The sequence below is a fragment of the Vigna unguiculata genome, chromosome 3 (assembly GCF_004118075.2).
Source record: "Vigna unguiculata cultivar IT97K-499-35 chromosome 3, ASM411807v1, whole genome shotgun sequence".
NCBI lineage: Eukaryota > Viridiplantae > Streptophyta > Magnoliopsida > Fabales > Fabaceae > Vigna > Vigna unguiculata.
The window spans coordinates 24238010-24253440 of NC_040281.1; the positions used below are offsets into that span (position 1 = coordinate 24238010).

The 15431-nt window shown below is 39.8% G+C and overlaps 1 protein-coding gene across 1 annotated transcript; it reads right to left on the minus strand.

The window, feature by feature from the left end:
* Nucleotides 1–1860: 1860 nt before the first annotated feature.
* Nucleotides 1861–4940, minus strand: LOC114175194. The gene is made up of 3 exons (XM_028059957.1): nucleotides 4818–4940; nucleotides 3707–3777; nucleotides 1861–2173 (listed from the first exon to the last, which is right to left on the minus strand). Exons 1-3 carry the CDS (start codon nucleotides 4938–4940, stop codon nucleotides 1861–1863), a joined length of 507 nt encoding a protein of 168 aa, XP_027915758.1.
* Between the last annotated feature and the right edge of the window lie 10491 nt (nucleotides 4941–15431).

A 15431-nucleotide genomic window follows, 5' to 3' on the forward strand; every position in this document is an offset into this window, starting at 1 on the left:
GGCCATAGCCCTAGCAAAAGACATAAAGAGTAGAGCCCAAGTCCAGTCGACTAAACAGCGGAACCTCCATCACCCTGATGACCGCGGGTAGTTCTCGCATCTCCTCACATCAACAAGTTAATGATTATTGCAAAAAGAGAAGACCGCACATATAGATCACACAACAAACAAAGAGAAGTGTAAGCTAGAGGCAAAAGTAGTTTTATCATGCAATCAAGTATACTTTCACAGTCAAATATACATACATCATCCAAACATGTTATGACCTTCCAATCAATACACTAAGATTCGACTCGACTCATCCGGATACATATAATCTCTGCTCACCTTCGAGCTGCTCACCCCTGAGCTAAGTGTTACAAGTGTTACAATGTTTCAATCCCCCACGCACAAGGTTAGCCCTTAATGAGTTTCACACCTCCTGCTACTCTCACCACAAGAGTCAGTTCGTTCTAAGTGAGACTAACTAACTCCTTAGAGTGTCAGGATGCAACCTTACCTTCAATTCTTACCAGACTATATAGATGGGACACCACCATGGACACCCACTAACAAGGGTCATGGAATTACGTCCCGACCACTGAAACACGACCCTGAAATCTCACCTAAAGATTTCAAGGAATTACGCACTGACCACAGACCAAACATATTTAAACAACCAGGTAATATTTATCATGCATGTATATATATATATATATATATATATATATATTATGTCAACCTTTATAACCAACCTCTTTCATATTCCAGGTCAAACCCATACCAACTCATCATACTCCATCCATGAATATAGAATTTCAACTCATCTCATTACCATGCCACTTTCATAACCAACCATTTCATGTTCATTACATGCCAAGAATTATTCAAGTTCGTCATTTACAACTCATACACCCTCCCACTCATGCATATTCGTTGCCCTCATGCCATTATATAATAATCCAATCAAATACAATCCATCACATCCAAGAACAGAGAAAACACCAAACCAGAACCTACTCTCGCCCAGCTCTTCGCTCAAGCTGAAGGGTCTCACTCAGGCGAGAGGGACTCTCGCTCAGGCGAGCTCCCTTCGCCTAGGTGAGGGCTCGACATACAGGTATAGTGGCTTCTGCGCATTCTCGCTTAGGCGAGACGCTCGCTCGCTCAAAAACAAAGCTAGTCGCCTGAGCGACCATTCACGTGGAATAACCTGGGCGAGCCTCTATTAATCTCACCTAGGTGAGGCAGGCTCGCTTGGGCGAGAAAATCAGTGCTCACCACTGTTCTCTCGAGTAATAGCCACCCCCACACCCCCAAACAAATCAAACAGGCGTTTTCATCCGCTCATATATCCACACAGTCCATTCAATCATCAAATACTCATAAAATAAGCAGAGTTCACGAAAAACACAGTAGGGTCTAGCTTCCCTTACCTGGAAATAAGCTAGCGGAATACTCCGATACGCACACAGTGAGCACAACTGTCTTAAGGATGGGCCAAAAAGCTGAAAATAATCGATAAAACAGAATAGAAACGAGTTACTACGAAACCCTAACAGTAAAAATGGTAATAAGCCAAGAAAGGGGAAGCATGAGCTGAGGAATGACTTACGTGGAGTGGAAACCTGGCTTGAGCTAGCTTGAAGAAGGTTGACGGCTAAACCCTAGCAGAGAGTTGTAGCTACTCAAAGAGGCAAGGATAGACTGTTTCTGAAAGTGAGGGAAATGGAAACGTTAGGGCAAATTAGGGTCTGATTTTCCTCTTTGGGCCAGCCCTTAGGCCCATTAGATTAAAGGCAGCCCTTAAAACATTAGGGCAGAAAACTGGGCCTTACATTCTCCCCAACAACAAAAATTTTCGACCTCGAAAATGAAAACTTACCAGGTGAAGAGATGCGAGTGTGATTTCCTCATATCCTCCTCTAACTCCCACGTAGAGTCACTTGTCCTCCGATCCCAGATGACTTTGACTAGACAGATGAATTTTCTTCGGCGCTCCTCAACTTTGCTATCCTCTAAAGCCACTGGCGGTACTTCTATGGTAAGATCTTCCCTGATCTGCACATCCTCGGCTTCTAACACATGAGAGGGATCAAAGACATACTTCCTCAACTGTGACACGTGGAACACCGGATAAAGATTTGCCAACTGAGGGGGCAAAGCTATCTCATAAGCCACTGGTCCAATCCTCCTTGAGATCTAGTAAAGGCCAAGAAACTTAGGAGAGAGCTTCCTTGAGCGGAGAGCCCTTCCCACACCAGTGGTTCGGGTCACCCTCAAGAACATATGGTCACCGGCTGCGAACTCCAAGGGTCTCCTTGTAACATCCCAGTAGGATATTACTTAAAATAAAAAGAAATAAAATAAACCGACAGAAATAAATACATCATTTATTGAATAAAGCATTTCCCAAAAAAACACAGGAAAATTCAAAACCTTTAAATTTAATTTCCACCATAATGAAATTATAGAAAATTATTTGAAAAGGCTTTATAAACAATCCCATAATCTTTGTTCCCACTCTCCGCTCTTAGGCATCTCCTTGCTCACCTGGAACATCATCTGCTCCCGGATAAAAGTTACCCGATCATCGCCACACACATACAGATAGGGTGAGCTATGCACACACACACACACACACACACATATATATATATATATATATATATACATAAAATAAATATGTCAACCACCCTAAAGAAAATAACATCACTAAAGTATTTCATGGTTTCCAAATTACCCATTCCTGATCTCATAGTCCTTCATGAGTCATATGCATGAACTAAGTCTTGGGACTTCGCTGTGCTCCCACGAAACTAACCCATTCGTGGTCCAACTCTACGAGCCTATCCTGCTCATAGTCCTGCCCTACATATTCCTCGTCTGTAGTAAAACATCCAAGCCTCTCTCGCTCGGACCATGGCACGCATGCAATCACCATACTATGGACTCCTCGCCCAATAGCAGCCGACGGGAACATAACAGTTCCTTGCCCATCGTGTGCCCGATGCATGTAATCACCATACTAAGGACTCTTCACCACTTAGCAGCCGACGGGAACTACACAGTTCCATGCCCATCATGCGTCCCACCATCAAGCACATCTTAGACCCCTATTGGACTTAGTCCTTCAAGTCCAACACCACAAACACATGCACATAATTTCCTTAGTCTAGGAAACCCCAAGCAATTCAGTACAACAACACATAAAAACCTGGCTCCTCGCTATTCTCACTTAAGCCACACTTTTTCGCTCAAACGAGTGCATTTGTCTCGCCCAAGCTGAATCACCTCGCCTGAGTGAGTGTGAAACAATGGCCTCACCACGATATCTCGCTTAGGCGAGGTTTGCTCGCCTAGGCGAGGTCATATCTCGCCCAAGTTCACCATTCTTTCTCGCCTGAGCTAAAATGCAAGCAACACACCAATATTTAACATGATTTCTCGCTTAGGCGAGACCTTCTCGCTTGAGCGAGACCCTAGTTCGCTCAAACCACACAACCCTCGCCTGCACAAGGATTCGACGTGAAAAGTATTTCGTCTCATCACGACCTCGCTTAGGCGAGCCATTCTCGCCTAAGCGAGCGTATCTGTCGCTCAACACTGACTTAGGTTGCCTGGGCGAGATGCTCGACCCTCACACCAGTAACGAATTTCTGCAACTCTCGCTTAGGCGAGAGTGACTCGCTTGGGCGAGAATTGCAGTATCCCCCCCTGTTCATACGTGAAATCAACCCACAAAACCACACCAACACAGGGTAATTCGTACTGCATAACCATATAAGCACCAGCAACCTAAATAGACATATTATATTCACATTTGAACCAAAATGTTGAGACTCATCTATGATCCTTCATTCTGAACCAAAACCCTTACTCCTTTCATCCCAAAAACAGAAAAATAAGCATAGCACCGTAAACCAATAGCCAAAAATTTCATACACATCAAATATATTACAATTTCCAAAGCATACAAGAATCAATTGAGAAAAGCAATCATGACACAGAACCATACACATATCATATAATCCACACGCAAAAAAGTTAACTCCTCTAACCTGAATTCTTGATTAAAATTGGGAAGAAAATGGAGGTTCCTTGGTTCACCAACGCTTTGCTTCAGCCTCTCCCCAAATTCAGCCCTTGCACACCCAAAGACTCACCTCTCACTCTCAAATTTGTGCTCCTTTCAAGGGTCAACTATCAACACTGCCAAAACCCTCTTTTTCCCTCAAAATTGACCTTTTATATGTCTCTCAATTAAGGGTTTTAAAAGTAAAACGAAAATAGGCTTTATGGTGGTTTCATTTCTATTAAAAGGGTCATTATATAATGGTTTCTAGCCCCTCTTGGCTGCCCCTTCTATTGATTTTACCTTTTCCCTTTTACATTCAATTCTACAACTTCATTTAGCAAAAATAAACTCTATTTCACCTTTAACAAGATTTGAACCCGTGACCTTCCACTCATAAGGACAAAGTACCACCACTATGCCAATTCACATTTTGTGATAACCATTATAATCTTATGACTATAATATCACTCACCAGTCACAATTACATTACCAAAACAAAATAAGAATAATTAAATAACACACTAAATGTCATACATAGGACTTGAACCCAAGTTCTCTCACATAATCAAAGTACTCTCAACCATTTGAGCTAGCACTTTTCCACGTCATACAACTAACATTTAATGTCTTCAAAGTTCCCAACACCACATTTATTACTTAATTAATTATTTAATTAACTAATTTTCACGGGTCTTACACTCCTCCTGCGGTCAACATATGCCTTGAGCCTACTCTGAGAGGCCTACATCCTATCTCTCACCATCCTCACTTTCTTAGTAGTTTGTTCCAACAACTCAGGTCCGACAAGCATTGCTTCTCCATCCTGATACCAACATTGAATGGTCCTAAACTTCCTACCATAAAGAGCCTCATATGGCGCCATGCCAATGCTCGCGTGAAAACTGTTGTTGTAGGCGAATTCTATCAAAGGTAGTACATCATCCCAAGCAACCAAATAATCTAGTATGCATGTTTTCAACAAATCCTCAAGTGACTGAATCGTCCTCTCAGATTGGCCATCGGTCTAAGGATGATAAGCTGAACTCATGGTGAGCTTGCTACCCAAAGCACTCTACAACGTCTGCCAAAACCGTGAAGTGAACCATGGATCTCTATTGGAGACTATACTCGAAGGTACTTTGTGCAACCTCATTATCTCCTTAATGTACAACTGGACCAACTTGACCTTGGACATTCTCAAGTTCATCGCCAATAAATGAGCACTCTTGGTCAGTCGATCCACTATAACCCAAATGGTGTCATGCCCCTTAAAAGTTCATGGCAAATGGGTCACAAAATCCATGAAGATGCTATCCCATTTCCACATCGGTATCTCCAGAGGCTATAGGATTCCACTGGGTCTTTGGTAGAGATGGCAAATAAACCCGTGCCCGTGGGTATCACCCGAACCCGTCCCCGTTTTGACGGGGAATCCCCGCTTTGACTGGGTATGGGTATGGGTATGGGTAATACCCAAAATTTTCAACTGGGGATGGGGATGGGGATGAGGATATATATATACCCGCCCAAATACCCGTCCCCGCTTAAATTACTAAACTATTTATAATTTATTAAATAATCTAAAAAATATATATAAATAAATAATATATTTACACATAAAATATAATATAATATAATATAATATAATATAATATATATACATATAAATAAAATATACTTTTATATATATATATATATATACATATATATATATATATATATATATATTTACACATATACATGTAATATAATATAATATAATATAATATAATATAATATACATATAATATATATACATAATAATATAATATATAATATAATATAATATATATAAATAATTATATATATATATATATAAACATAAGATATCCACACATATAATATATATATACATAGTAATATAATATATAATATAATATAATATAATATATATATATATATATATATATATATATATATATATATATATATATATAACATATTTCTCATTCTCTTTGTTTTTTGTTATATAACATATTGGCAATTGTTTCAGTTTTAGATCCAAGGTACAAGATGGACATGTTAGAATATTATTTTTATAAATTGTATGGTAATGATTTTGATCTGAAACTTAGTAGGATTCGTCAAATGTGCTATGATTTGGTTTTGGAATATCAATCAAAAAAGAATGAAACTTCTTCTTATAGAGCTACATCATTGGAGTTGGGAAAGGATGTTGATAATGATGCGAATGAATTTTTAGAGTTTATGGCAAAAAAGAAAAAATCTAGAACTACAGTTATGAAAACAGAGTTGGATTATTACTTGGAAGAAGATAATTTGCCGGTTACACAAGAATTTGATATCCTATCATGGTGGAAAACAAATGGGTTAAAGTTTCCAACCCTTCAAGCAATTGCAAGGGATGTTTTAGCTATTCCAATAACAACTGTAGCTTCTGAATCTGCTTTTAGTACTGGTGGTCAGATATTAACTTCTCACTGTAGTCGACTTCATCATATTACTATAGAGGCTTTGATGTGTACAAGAAGTTGGATATGGAACTCAAACCATCTAGGTAAGTTACTCAAATTTATTAATATTTTTTGTTAGTATTTTTTGTGAATTCTCATCTAATATTCTACATTTGGTGTTTGTAGGTGTTAAAAAATTAAAAGGAAAAGATGTTCTCATGAGTGAAAATGAATCTGATGAAGAAGGTACATTATATTCTAGTAATTAAAATTTTCAATTTCAATTATTATATCATATCTAATTTTTCATTTTTTTTCTATGTGTAGGTGGATCGAATGCAAATGAAACCACTGATCATTTGTAAAATTAATAAATATTTTGGTTATTATAAAATTTTAGTAATGTGTAATTTTTTAGCTTTTATATAATTATTTGAATTTTATTTAGTTGTTATTTGATACTTTAATTTGAGATTTATACTATTATAATATTTTTCTTAATATTTGACATCATGAAAATCAAAAAGAGTATGTTATTTTAATATTGAATATTTTGATAGTATCATGATTCCGTTGGTGTGATTTTTAAATTTTTTTTATAAAAAATATTTAATTGATATATGGAACAATAAAAAAATGGGTATGGGTATGGGTATAAGAAAATACCCGTTACCCGGTGGGGATGGGGATGGGTCAAAAGTTGTATACGCGTTGGGTTTGGGGATGGGGATGGGGATGAATTTTTATTATGGGGATGGGGATGGGATCATGATACCCGTACTCGCCCCGCCCCGTTGCCATCCCTAGTCTTTGGTGCTCCACCTTTGCCTTCTGACAGGTCAAACAGGTTGATACAAACTAGGCCACATCTTTCTTCATCTCCTGCCACCAGAAGTTTTCCTTGAGATCCTCAAGGATTAATCTTTTCACCTATGCGTCATCTAGTACACACACCCTGCCTTGAATTCTCAATATCCCATCATCACCCAAGGCAAAACCTCTAGCCTCCTCTGACCCAAGCTGTTCTCTAACTCGATTCAAACTGGCATCCAACAACTGCCTCTCCCTAACCGAGCCCAAGAAATCACTAGATATAGTTAGCGTACTACATCTAATGAACTCAGACCCTAACTCCAACTATAACTTCATATCTCTGAACTTCTCCAGTAGTTCCACCTTCTTGATCATAAGGTGTGCAATATGTACAGTCTTTCTACTCAAGGCATCAATCGCTACATTTGCCTTCCCTGGGTGGTATAGGAGCTCGAAATCATAATCCTTCCGAAATTTCGTCCATCTTCTCTGCCTCATGTTCAGCTCCTTGTGATCAAACAAATACTTGAGACTTTTATGATCGTTGAACACACGAAACTGGGCACCATAAAGATAGTGTCTCCAGATCTTCAAAGCAAATACTATAGCCGCCAACTCCAGGTCATGGGTGAGGTAGTTTCTCTCGTGCACCTTAAGTTGCCTTGAAGCATAGGCCACCGCCTTCTTTTCTTGCATTAACACACAACCCAGTCCTAAGTGAGAGGCATCACAATAGACCTCAAAAGGTTTCCCAACATCCGAAATTACCAATATGAGAGCACTAGTCAACCTTCGCTTCAGCTCCTGGAAGCTTTCCTCACACTTATCTGTCCAAGTGAAAGGTTGGTCCTTCCGGGTAAGCTGTGTCAGAGGTGCCACTATTTTAGAAAATCCCTCAATGAATCTCTTGTAATAGCCAACTAGGGCCAAAAGCTTCTGATCTCCGTTGCTGACTTGGGACTTTCCCACTTTACCACTGCTTCTACCTTTGCTGGGTCCACTATAATGCCCTGTGCAGATATCACGTGCCCCAAAAATTGGACTTCATCCATCCAGAACTCGCACTTGGACAATTTGGCATACAACTGTTTCTCTCTCAAGACGCCCAACACTAGTCTCAGGTGCTCGACATGCTTCTCCTGAGTCCTGGAATAGATGAGGATGTCGTCTATGAAGACTACCACAAACTTGTCTAGGAATGATTTGAATATCCTGTTCATGTAGTCCATGAACACCACTAGAACATTGGTCACACCAAAAGGCATAATCACATACTCGTAGTGTCCATATCGGGAGCTAAAGGCCGTCTTCTATACATCATCAGCCTTCACCAATATCTGGTGGTATCCTGACTGTAGATCAATCTTTAAGAACACCGATGATCCATGCAACTGATCAATCAAGTCATCTATTCTCGGGAGGAGATACTTGTTCTTGATGGTCATCTTGTTCAGCTGTCGGTAGTCCGCACACAAACGTGAACTCCCATCCTTCTTTTTCACCAACAACACTAGTGCTCCCCAAGGCAAAGTGCTAGGTCATATGAATTGCTTTCCCAACAAGTCCTCTATCTGCTTCTTGAGTTCCACTAACTTTATCAAAGCCATACGATACGGGACCATCGATACTAGACTAGTTCTGGGCACTAGGTCAATAGAAAACTCTACCTTTCTATTTGGAGGCAACCCTGGTACTTCATCTGGGAATACGTCTTCAAACTCATGCACCACAGGTATGACCGACGTTCCTTCCTTCTCCTCTACCTCCATACGAGTGAAGATTATGAAGCACTGCGCGCCATTCTGAACCTCGTTCACAACTCTCTGAGGAGATATCAATTCAGGTTCCTTTGAGTCGGGAAATAATAGGCTCTTCTCTCGTTAGTCTATAAGAATGTGATTGACAGAGAGCCAATCCATCCCTAAGATTACCTCTAACTCTTGTAGAGGTAGGCATATCAGATTTACCTTATATCTGCACCTTTCTACCTCCACCAGACATCTACACACAAGGATGATGTCCTGACCAAATCCGATGCCGGAGTAGATACCGCAAGCTCACACTATAGCTCACACACCGGCAGACCCAGACGTTTCACACAAGCATCTGACACAAAGGAGTGTGTCGCTCCAGAATCATACAATACACAACATCAAATCCCAACAATCACACAATAACCTATAACAAGGTTACCTGAGCCTGCAACCTCTACTCTTGTCATAGCGTAGACTCTGCCCGTCGCTTGAGGCCTGTTGCCTCTATTCCTCTACTGATGCTAAGTAGGAGTTTGTACTGGAGGTCGCACCACTGCTCTAGCAAGGGTGGGGCAATCTTTCCCAAAGTGGCATTCCTTGCCACAGTTGTTGCACCGGCGATAGTCCTCTATGCACGGGCAGGCGCTCCTCAAATGAGGGCCTCCGCATATGTAACACTATACTCGACCCTGCTGGGGAGGAAAACTCCTAGACCCCTGGGGCTGATGGTGGGGTCTATCATACGGTCTCCTCCGCTCCTCATGTCTCGGCTTAGACCTAGATGCTCCACCGTTCCTCCGCTTCTACTTCACGCTTCATCTTCTCCATCACTATGGCCTTCTCCACCAGAGCAACAAAGTCCTTGATGGACAAGGGAGCCACCATCAAGCGGAGATCACCGCGGAGTCCATTCTTGAACTTGCGGCATCTCCATTCTTCGTTGAGCGGTAGAGTGTAGAAGCAGCTTAGGTGCTTGAACTTCTCAGCATACTAAGTCACAGATTTCCCTCCCTGGGTCAATTGGAGGAATTCCACCTCTTTGGTATACCTCACCCTGTCGGGGAAATACTCCGAGAGGAACTTCCCCCTGAAGGCCTCCGACGTGACCGATTTATCCCTCTCCTCCATGATGGACTTCATGCAAATCCTCTAATGCTCCACCTCATCGGTGAGCATGTATACCGCAAACGCCAACCGATTCTCTATCGGGCCCATCTTCACATCGAAGATCCTCTCTTTATCCTTCAACCACTGGTCTGCTGCATCTGGGCTAACTCTACCGTCAAATTTCACCGGATGATGTTTCAGGAAGTCTTCTAGGCTCTACTCCATGACGGTAGGTCGTGGCTCGGGACCGAAAGAGGGTGCAGCTGTCCTGTTCTCTTCTAGCTGCCGGAGGGCTTCCATATGTTGCCTGTGGGCATCCTCCACAACCACCCTTGAAGCCTCCATCTGTTATATCACTAGTTGCTGCCGCTCAAGAGATGCTGCTTGTCGCTGCATCAATGCCTCGTGATGCTGAATCATCGTTGTGCTTTGCTGTGTCATAGCAGCTACCATCGGTTCTATTGCTCTGGCGATATCGGGTACATTGCCCTATGAGGGTTGCTGAGTCCTACGAGGAGCTACCATAGTTCACTAGCACACAGAAAATCACTTGGTTAGGCTTGATAAGACAACAATTTAACTAGAACACAAAAAGACACAGAGAAAGCTAAGCAGATATCCAAATCCACAAACCTAAGGAATGACCACTCTAATACCATAAATGTAACGTCCCATTTAATAAATAAACTTACTTAAATGACACGTCACACAATATAATAATACGAGCAAAGACACGGAGTAAAGACTCACTCCTCAAAGATATCCAAGAGTTATAAAAGGAAATCTTGAGGCACACCACGATGCCAAAACAAGACAAGGTACCAGGTCTAATGTAACCAGAAACACAATACTAATCAATATAATACATGGGCTATAGCCCTAGCAAAAGACATAAAGAGTAAAGCCCAAGTCCAGTCGACTAAGCAGCGAAACCTCCATCACCCTGATGACCGCGGTTAATTCTCGAATCTGCTCACATCAATAAGTTGATGATCATTGCAAAAAGAGAAGAACTGCACATATAGATCACATAACAAATAAACAGAAGGGTAAGCTAGAGCCAAAAGTAGTTTTATCATGCAATGAGGTATACTTTCATAGTCAAATATACATACATCATCAAAGCATGTTATGACCTTCCAATCCATACACTAAGACTTGACTCGATTGATCCGGATACATATAATCTGGTCAGATTCAGTGGATGCTTGCACTTGTGGTGGATATCTCTGCTCACCCCCGAGCTGCTCACCCCCGAGCTAACTGTTACAAGTGTTCCAATATTTCAATCTCACACGCACAAGGTTAGCCGTTAATGAGTTTCAGGCCTCCTGCTACTCTCACCACAAGAGTCAGTCCGCTCTAAGTGAGACTAACTAACTCCTTAGAGTGTCAGGATGCAACCGTACCTTGAATCCTTACCAAACTATATAGATGGGGCACCACCATGGACACCCACTAACAGGGGCCATGGAATTACGTCCCGATAACTAAAGCACAACTCTGAAATCTCACCTAGAGATTTCAAGGAATTACGCACTGAACACAGACCAAACATATTTAAACAACCAGGTAATATTTATCATGCATGTATATATATTATCTCAACCTTTATAACCAACCTCTTTCATATTCCAGCACAAACCCAAACCAACTCATCATACTCCATCCTTGAATATAGAAATTCAACTCATCTCATTACCATGCCACTTTCATAACCAATCATTTCATGTTCATTACATGCCAAGAATTATTCAACTTCGTCATTCACAACTCATACACCCTCCCATTCATGCATATTCGTTGCCCTCATGCGATTATATAATAATCCAATCAAATACAAGCCAAACATCCGAGAACAGGGAAAACACCAAACCAGAACGCACTCTCGCCCAACACTTCGCTCAGGCTGAAGGGTCTCGCTCAGGCGAGCTCCCTTCGCCTAGGCGAGGGCTCAACATACATGTATAGTGGCTTCTACGCATTCTCGCTTAGGCGAGACCCTCCTCGCCTGAGCGAGACGCTCGCTCGCTCAAAAACAGAGCTAGTCGCCTGAGCGACCATTCGCATGGAATAACCTGCGCGAGCCTATGTTAATCTCGCCTTGGTGAGGCAGGCTCGCTTGGGCGAGAAAACCAATGCTCACCACTGTTCTCTCGAGTAACAGCCACCCCCACACCCCTAAACAAATCAAACAGGCGTTTTCATCCACACATATATCCACACAGTCCATTCAATCATCAAATACTCATAAAATAAGCAGAGTTCACGAAAAACATAGTAGGGTCTAGCTTCCCTTACCTTGAAATAAGCTAGCGGAATACTCCGATACGCACACAGTGAGCACAACTGTCCTAAGGATGGGCCAAAGAGCTGAAAATAATCGATAAAACAGAATAGGAACGAGTTACTACAAAACCCTAACGGTAAAAGCGGTAATAAGCCAAGAAAGGGGAAGCATGAGCTGAGGAATGACTTACGTGGTGTGGAAACTTGGCTTGAGCTAGCTTGAAGAAGGTTGACGGCTAAACCCTAGCAGAGAGTTGTAGCTACTCAAGGAGGCAAGGAGAGACTGTTTCTGAAAGTGAGGGAAATGGAAACGTTAGGACAGATTAGGGTCTGGTTTTCCTCTTTGGATCAACCCTTAGGCCCATTAGATTAAAGGCAGCCCTTAAAACATTAGGGCAGAAAACTGGGCCTTACAAAAAGATATGAATAAAGAGTTGAGAGAAAGAGTTAAAGAAGAACTTGAGAAGGAAAATAAAGGAGATGGAGTTGAGGAAAAAGAAATTTCATGAAAAAATAAAAAAGGAAAGAGAAAATGAGAAATAAAAAAAAGTGGTCCAGAAAAAAAATGAGAAAAACAATGATAATAAATATATTTGGACTGATCTTAAATATATTATTGTTTTATCCATAAAAAAATTTTAGGAATAATTTTCATAAGTTGTCTTTGAAACACATCATTTGATATTAATCATCGATATATAATGTTTACATGGATTGTAATTTTAGAATTCTAATTTTAGAATGGAAAACCAATAAAAGGAGGACCTCTGATCAAAGTATTATGTTTCTATTAGAGAAAAGTATACTGATGACATTTGAGAATGAATTCTTGGTGTAATGTAGTTTTAGAAGGGGGTGATTAAAAGAGACTATAAACAAATTCAAATAATTCTCTCGCAAGACAAATATGCAAAGTGAAGAGTAGGGATGGAGTAAAGCACACAAAAGAGTTATACTGGTTCACCTCTCCACTAAGACTATGTTGAGACTTTTAAAATTTCACTAATCAACACCTTTGATTAGTACCGAGTATCATCCTCTCTAGATTATAATAGTTTCAACCTCTCTAAGTATCATAAGTACAAACCTCTCTAGGCTACATCAAGTATTCAACGTCTCCAACCATGTTTCTCAATCTCGCATTGAGATAAAAAAAACTCTTGATTACAATAAACAATTAAAAAACACCCTTGCAGTAGGAGTGTGCAATACATCTCACATGTTACAACTTCCCTTGGTGAACTATTTACAATATGTGTGTGCTCAGCCCAATATCTCACTAAACACTATTGATGTGACAATTTCACAACACTTTTGTATTTCAGAGATACCTTGGTTGGTATTCTCGTATGGTTTACATCCTTTATTTAGTCGTTGCATTTGATGGTTGTTCAGAATTTGAAATGTAGTGCTTCATCATGATCTTCATGATTTCTCTTGATATAGAATGACTTGATTAATTCTTTATTTTGACTCTTCAGATGACATCTTCAATGTCATTCTTCAGATGACATCTTCAATGTCATTCTTCAATACTTTAATTGTAAATTTGTTGATACTCTTTGAAATATCTTATTTCCTTTCTTGAATGAGCTCACGCTTGATTTCTACTCTTCCTTCAACGTTCAAATTTCTCCTGTTTAAGGAATCTTTGTGCAATATATTTCTTCATTTGACTTGTTAGAGTAGTAATACTTTTCAATCAATCAAAATGCTTATTCATCAATCATTTCCACATGCTCATATTATTTGAATGCTTGATTTTGAAAACTTTTTTCTTTCAGAATGTAATTATATATAAAGATTCTCTTGAACATTGTAGCTCTTATTTAATTCTCTATTTCAATTTATCATATTAATATCAATTCAAATGATCATCCAACAATTAAAGAAATAAAACACCTAGTCAAATGTCAAAGCGTATTCTGACTCGTTTAATGTAAAATTGGGTTCTACTATTTAGATTGTCTAACACCTTATCGTCTAACGGCTTACTAGTCTAATGTCTTAAGTTGCCTTGGGTCATCTAATGCCTTGAGTCATCCAATGACTTAGGTTGTCTAACACATATACCTAGTGATTATCCTTGGTTGTACTTATCTAATGCACTGACTTATCTTTTGCTTAGACTCATCTAATGCTAAGACTTAGCCTTTTGCATTTACAAGGCTTTTGTAGATTTAAAATGCCTTTCTTATCCAAGAAGGGGGTTAAATTGGCTAAGTACTTAAAAATATGCTCAATTAAATTTGTAAAAACCCTTTCTGTTTGAATTCAATTGACAAAAAAAATCAAAGGTTTATAGTTGCAGGACCATACATTTCAGTCAATTGAAAAATAGGAAAAACAGACTTTGTTCATGTAGTATGATTCAATAGATTGAAATATAAAATAAATCAACTAATATTCTGGGAAATTCTATAGAAACACGAAAAACACCAAACTCACTTAAACAACATGCTTTATCATACAAGATTGATTTCAATTGATATACCAAACTTAGTTATATCACCATATTATATAAAAGCACACATAAACCTTACCAAGATTGATTTAATGAGTTTTCTTGAGATTTATAAGAGGAACAAGATAAGGGAGAGAGGATAACATAATGAATCCAATCTTCAATCTTTGTGATATTCATGTTAATTCCATATTCAACAGACCTCAAGCTAGATCAACAACTGATGAAGGGTCGTCTCAGTTTTCGGGGCGAATTTTGCCTCGAACAAAAATGGGTATGAACCCTAGAACGAATGGGAGAAAATTGGAGGACATCGAATTGGGGGTTTGCGGAACGAGAGGAATGCACGCCACTTGGAGGAGCTTCCAAGATAAGTTAGGAAGACCTGCCACTTTGAATCAGACATTCAAAGATAAGGATCCTGGTTCTAAGGAGAACCTCGAGACTTGAGAGAAAACTTAATGTTTCATAAAACTCAAATCTGAATGCAAAGT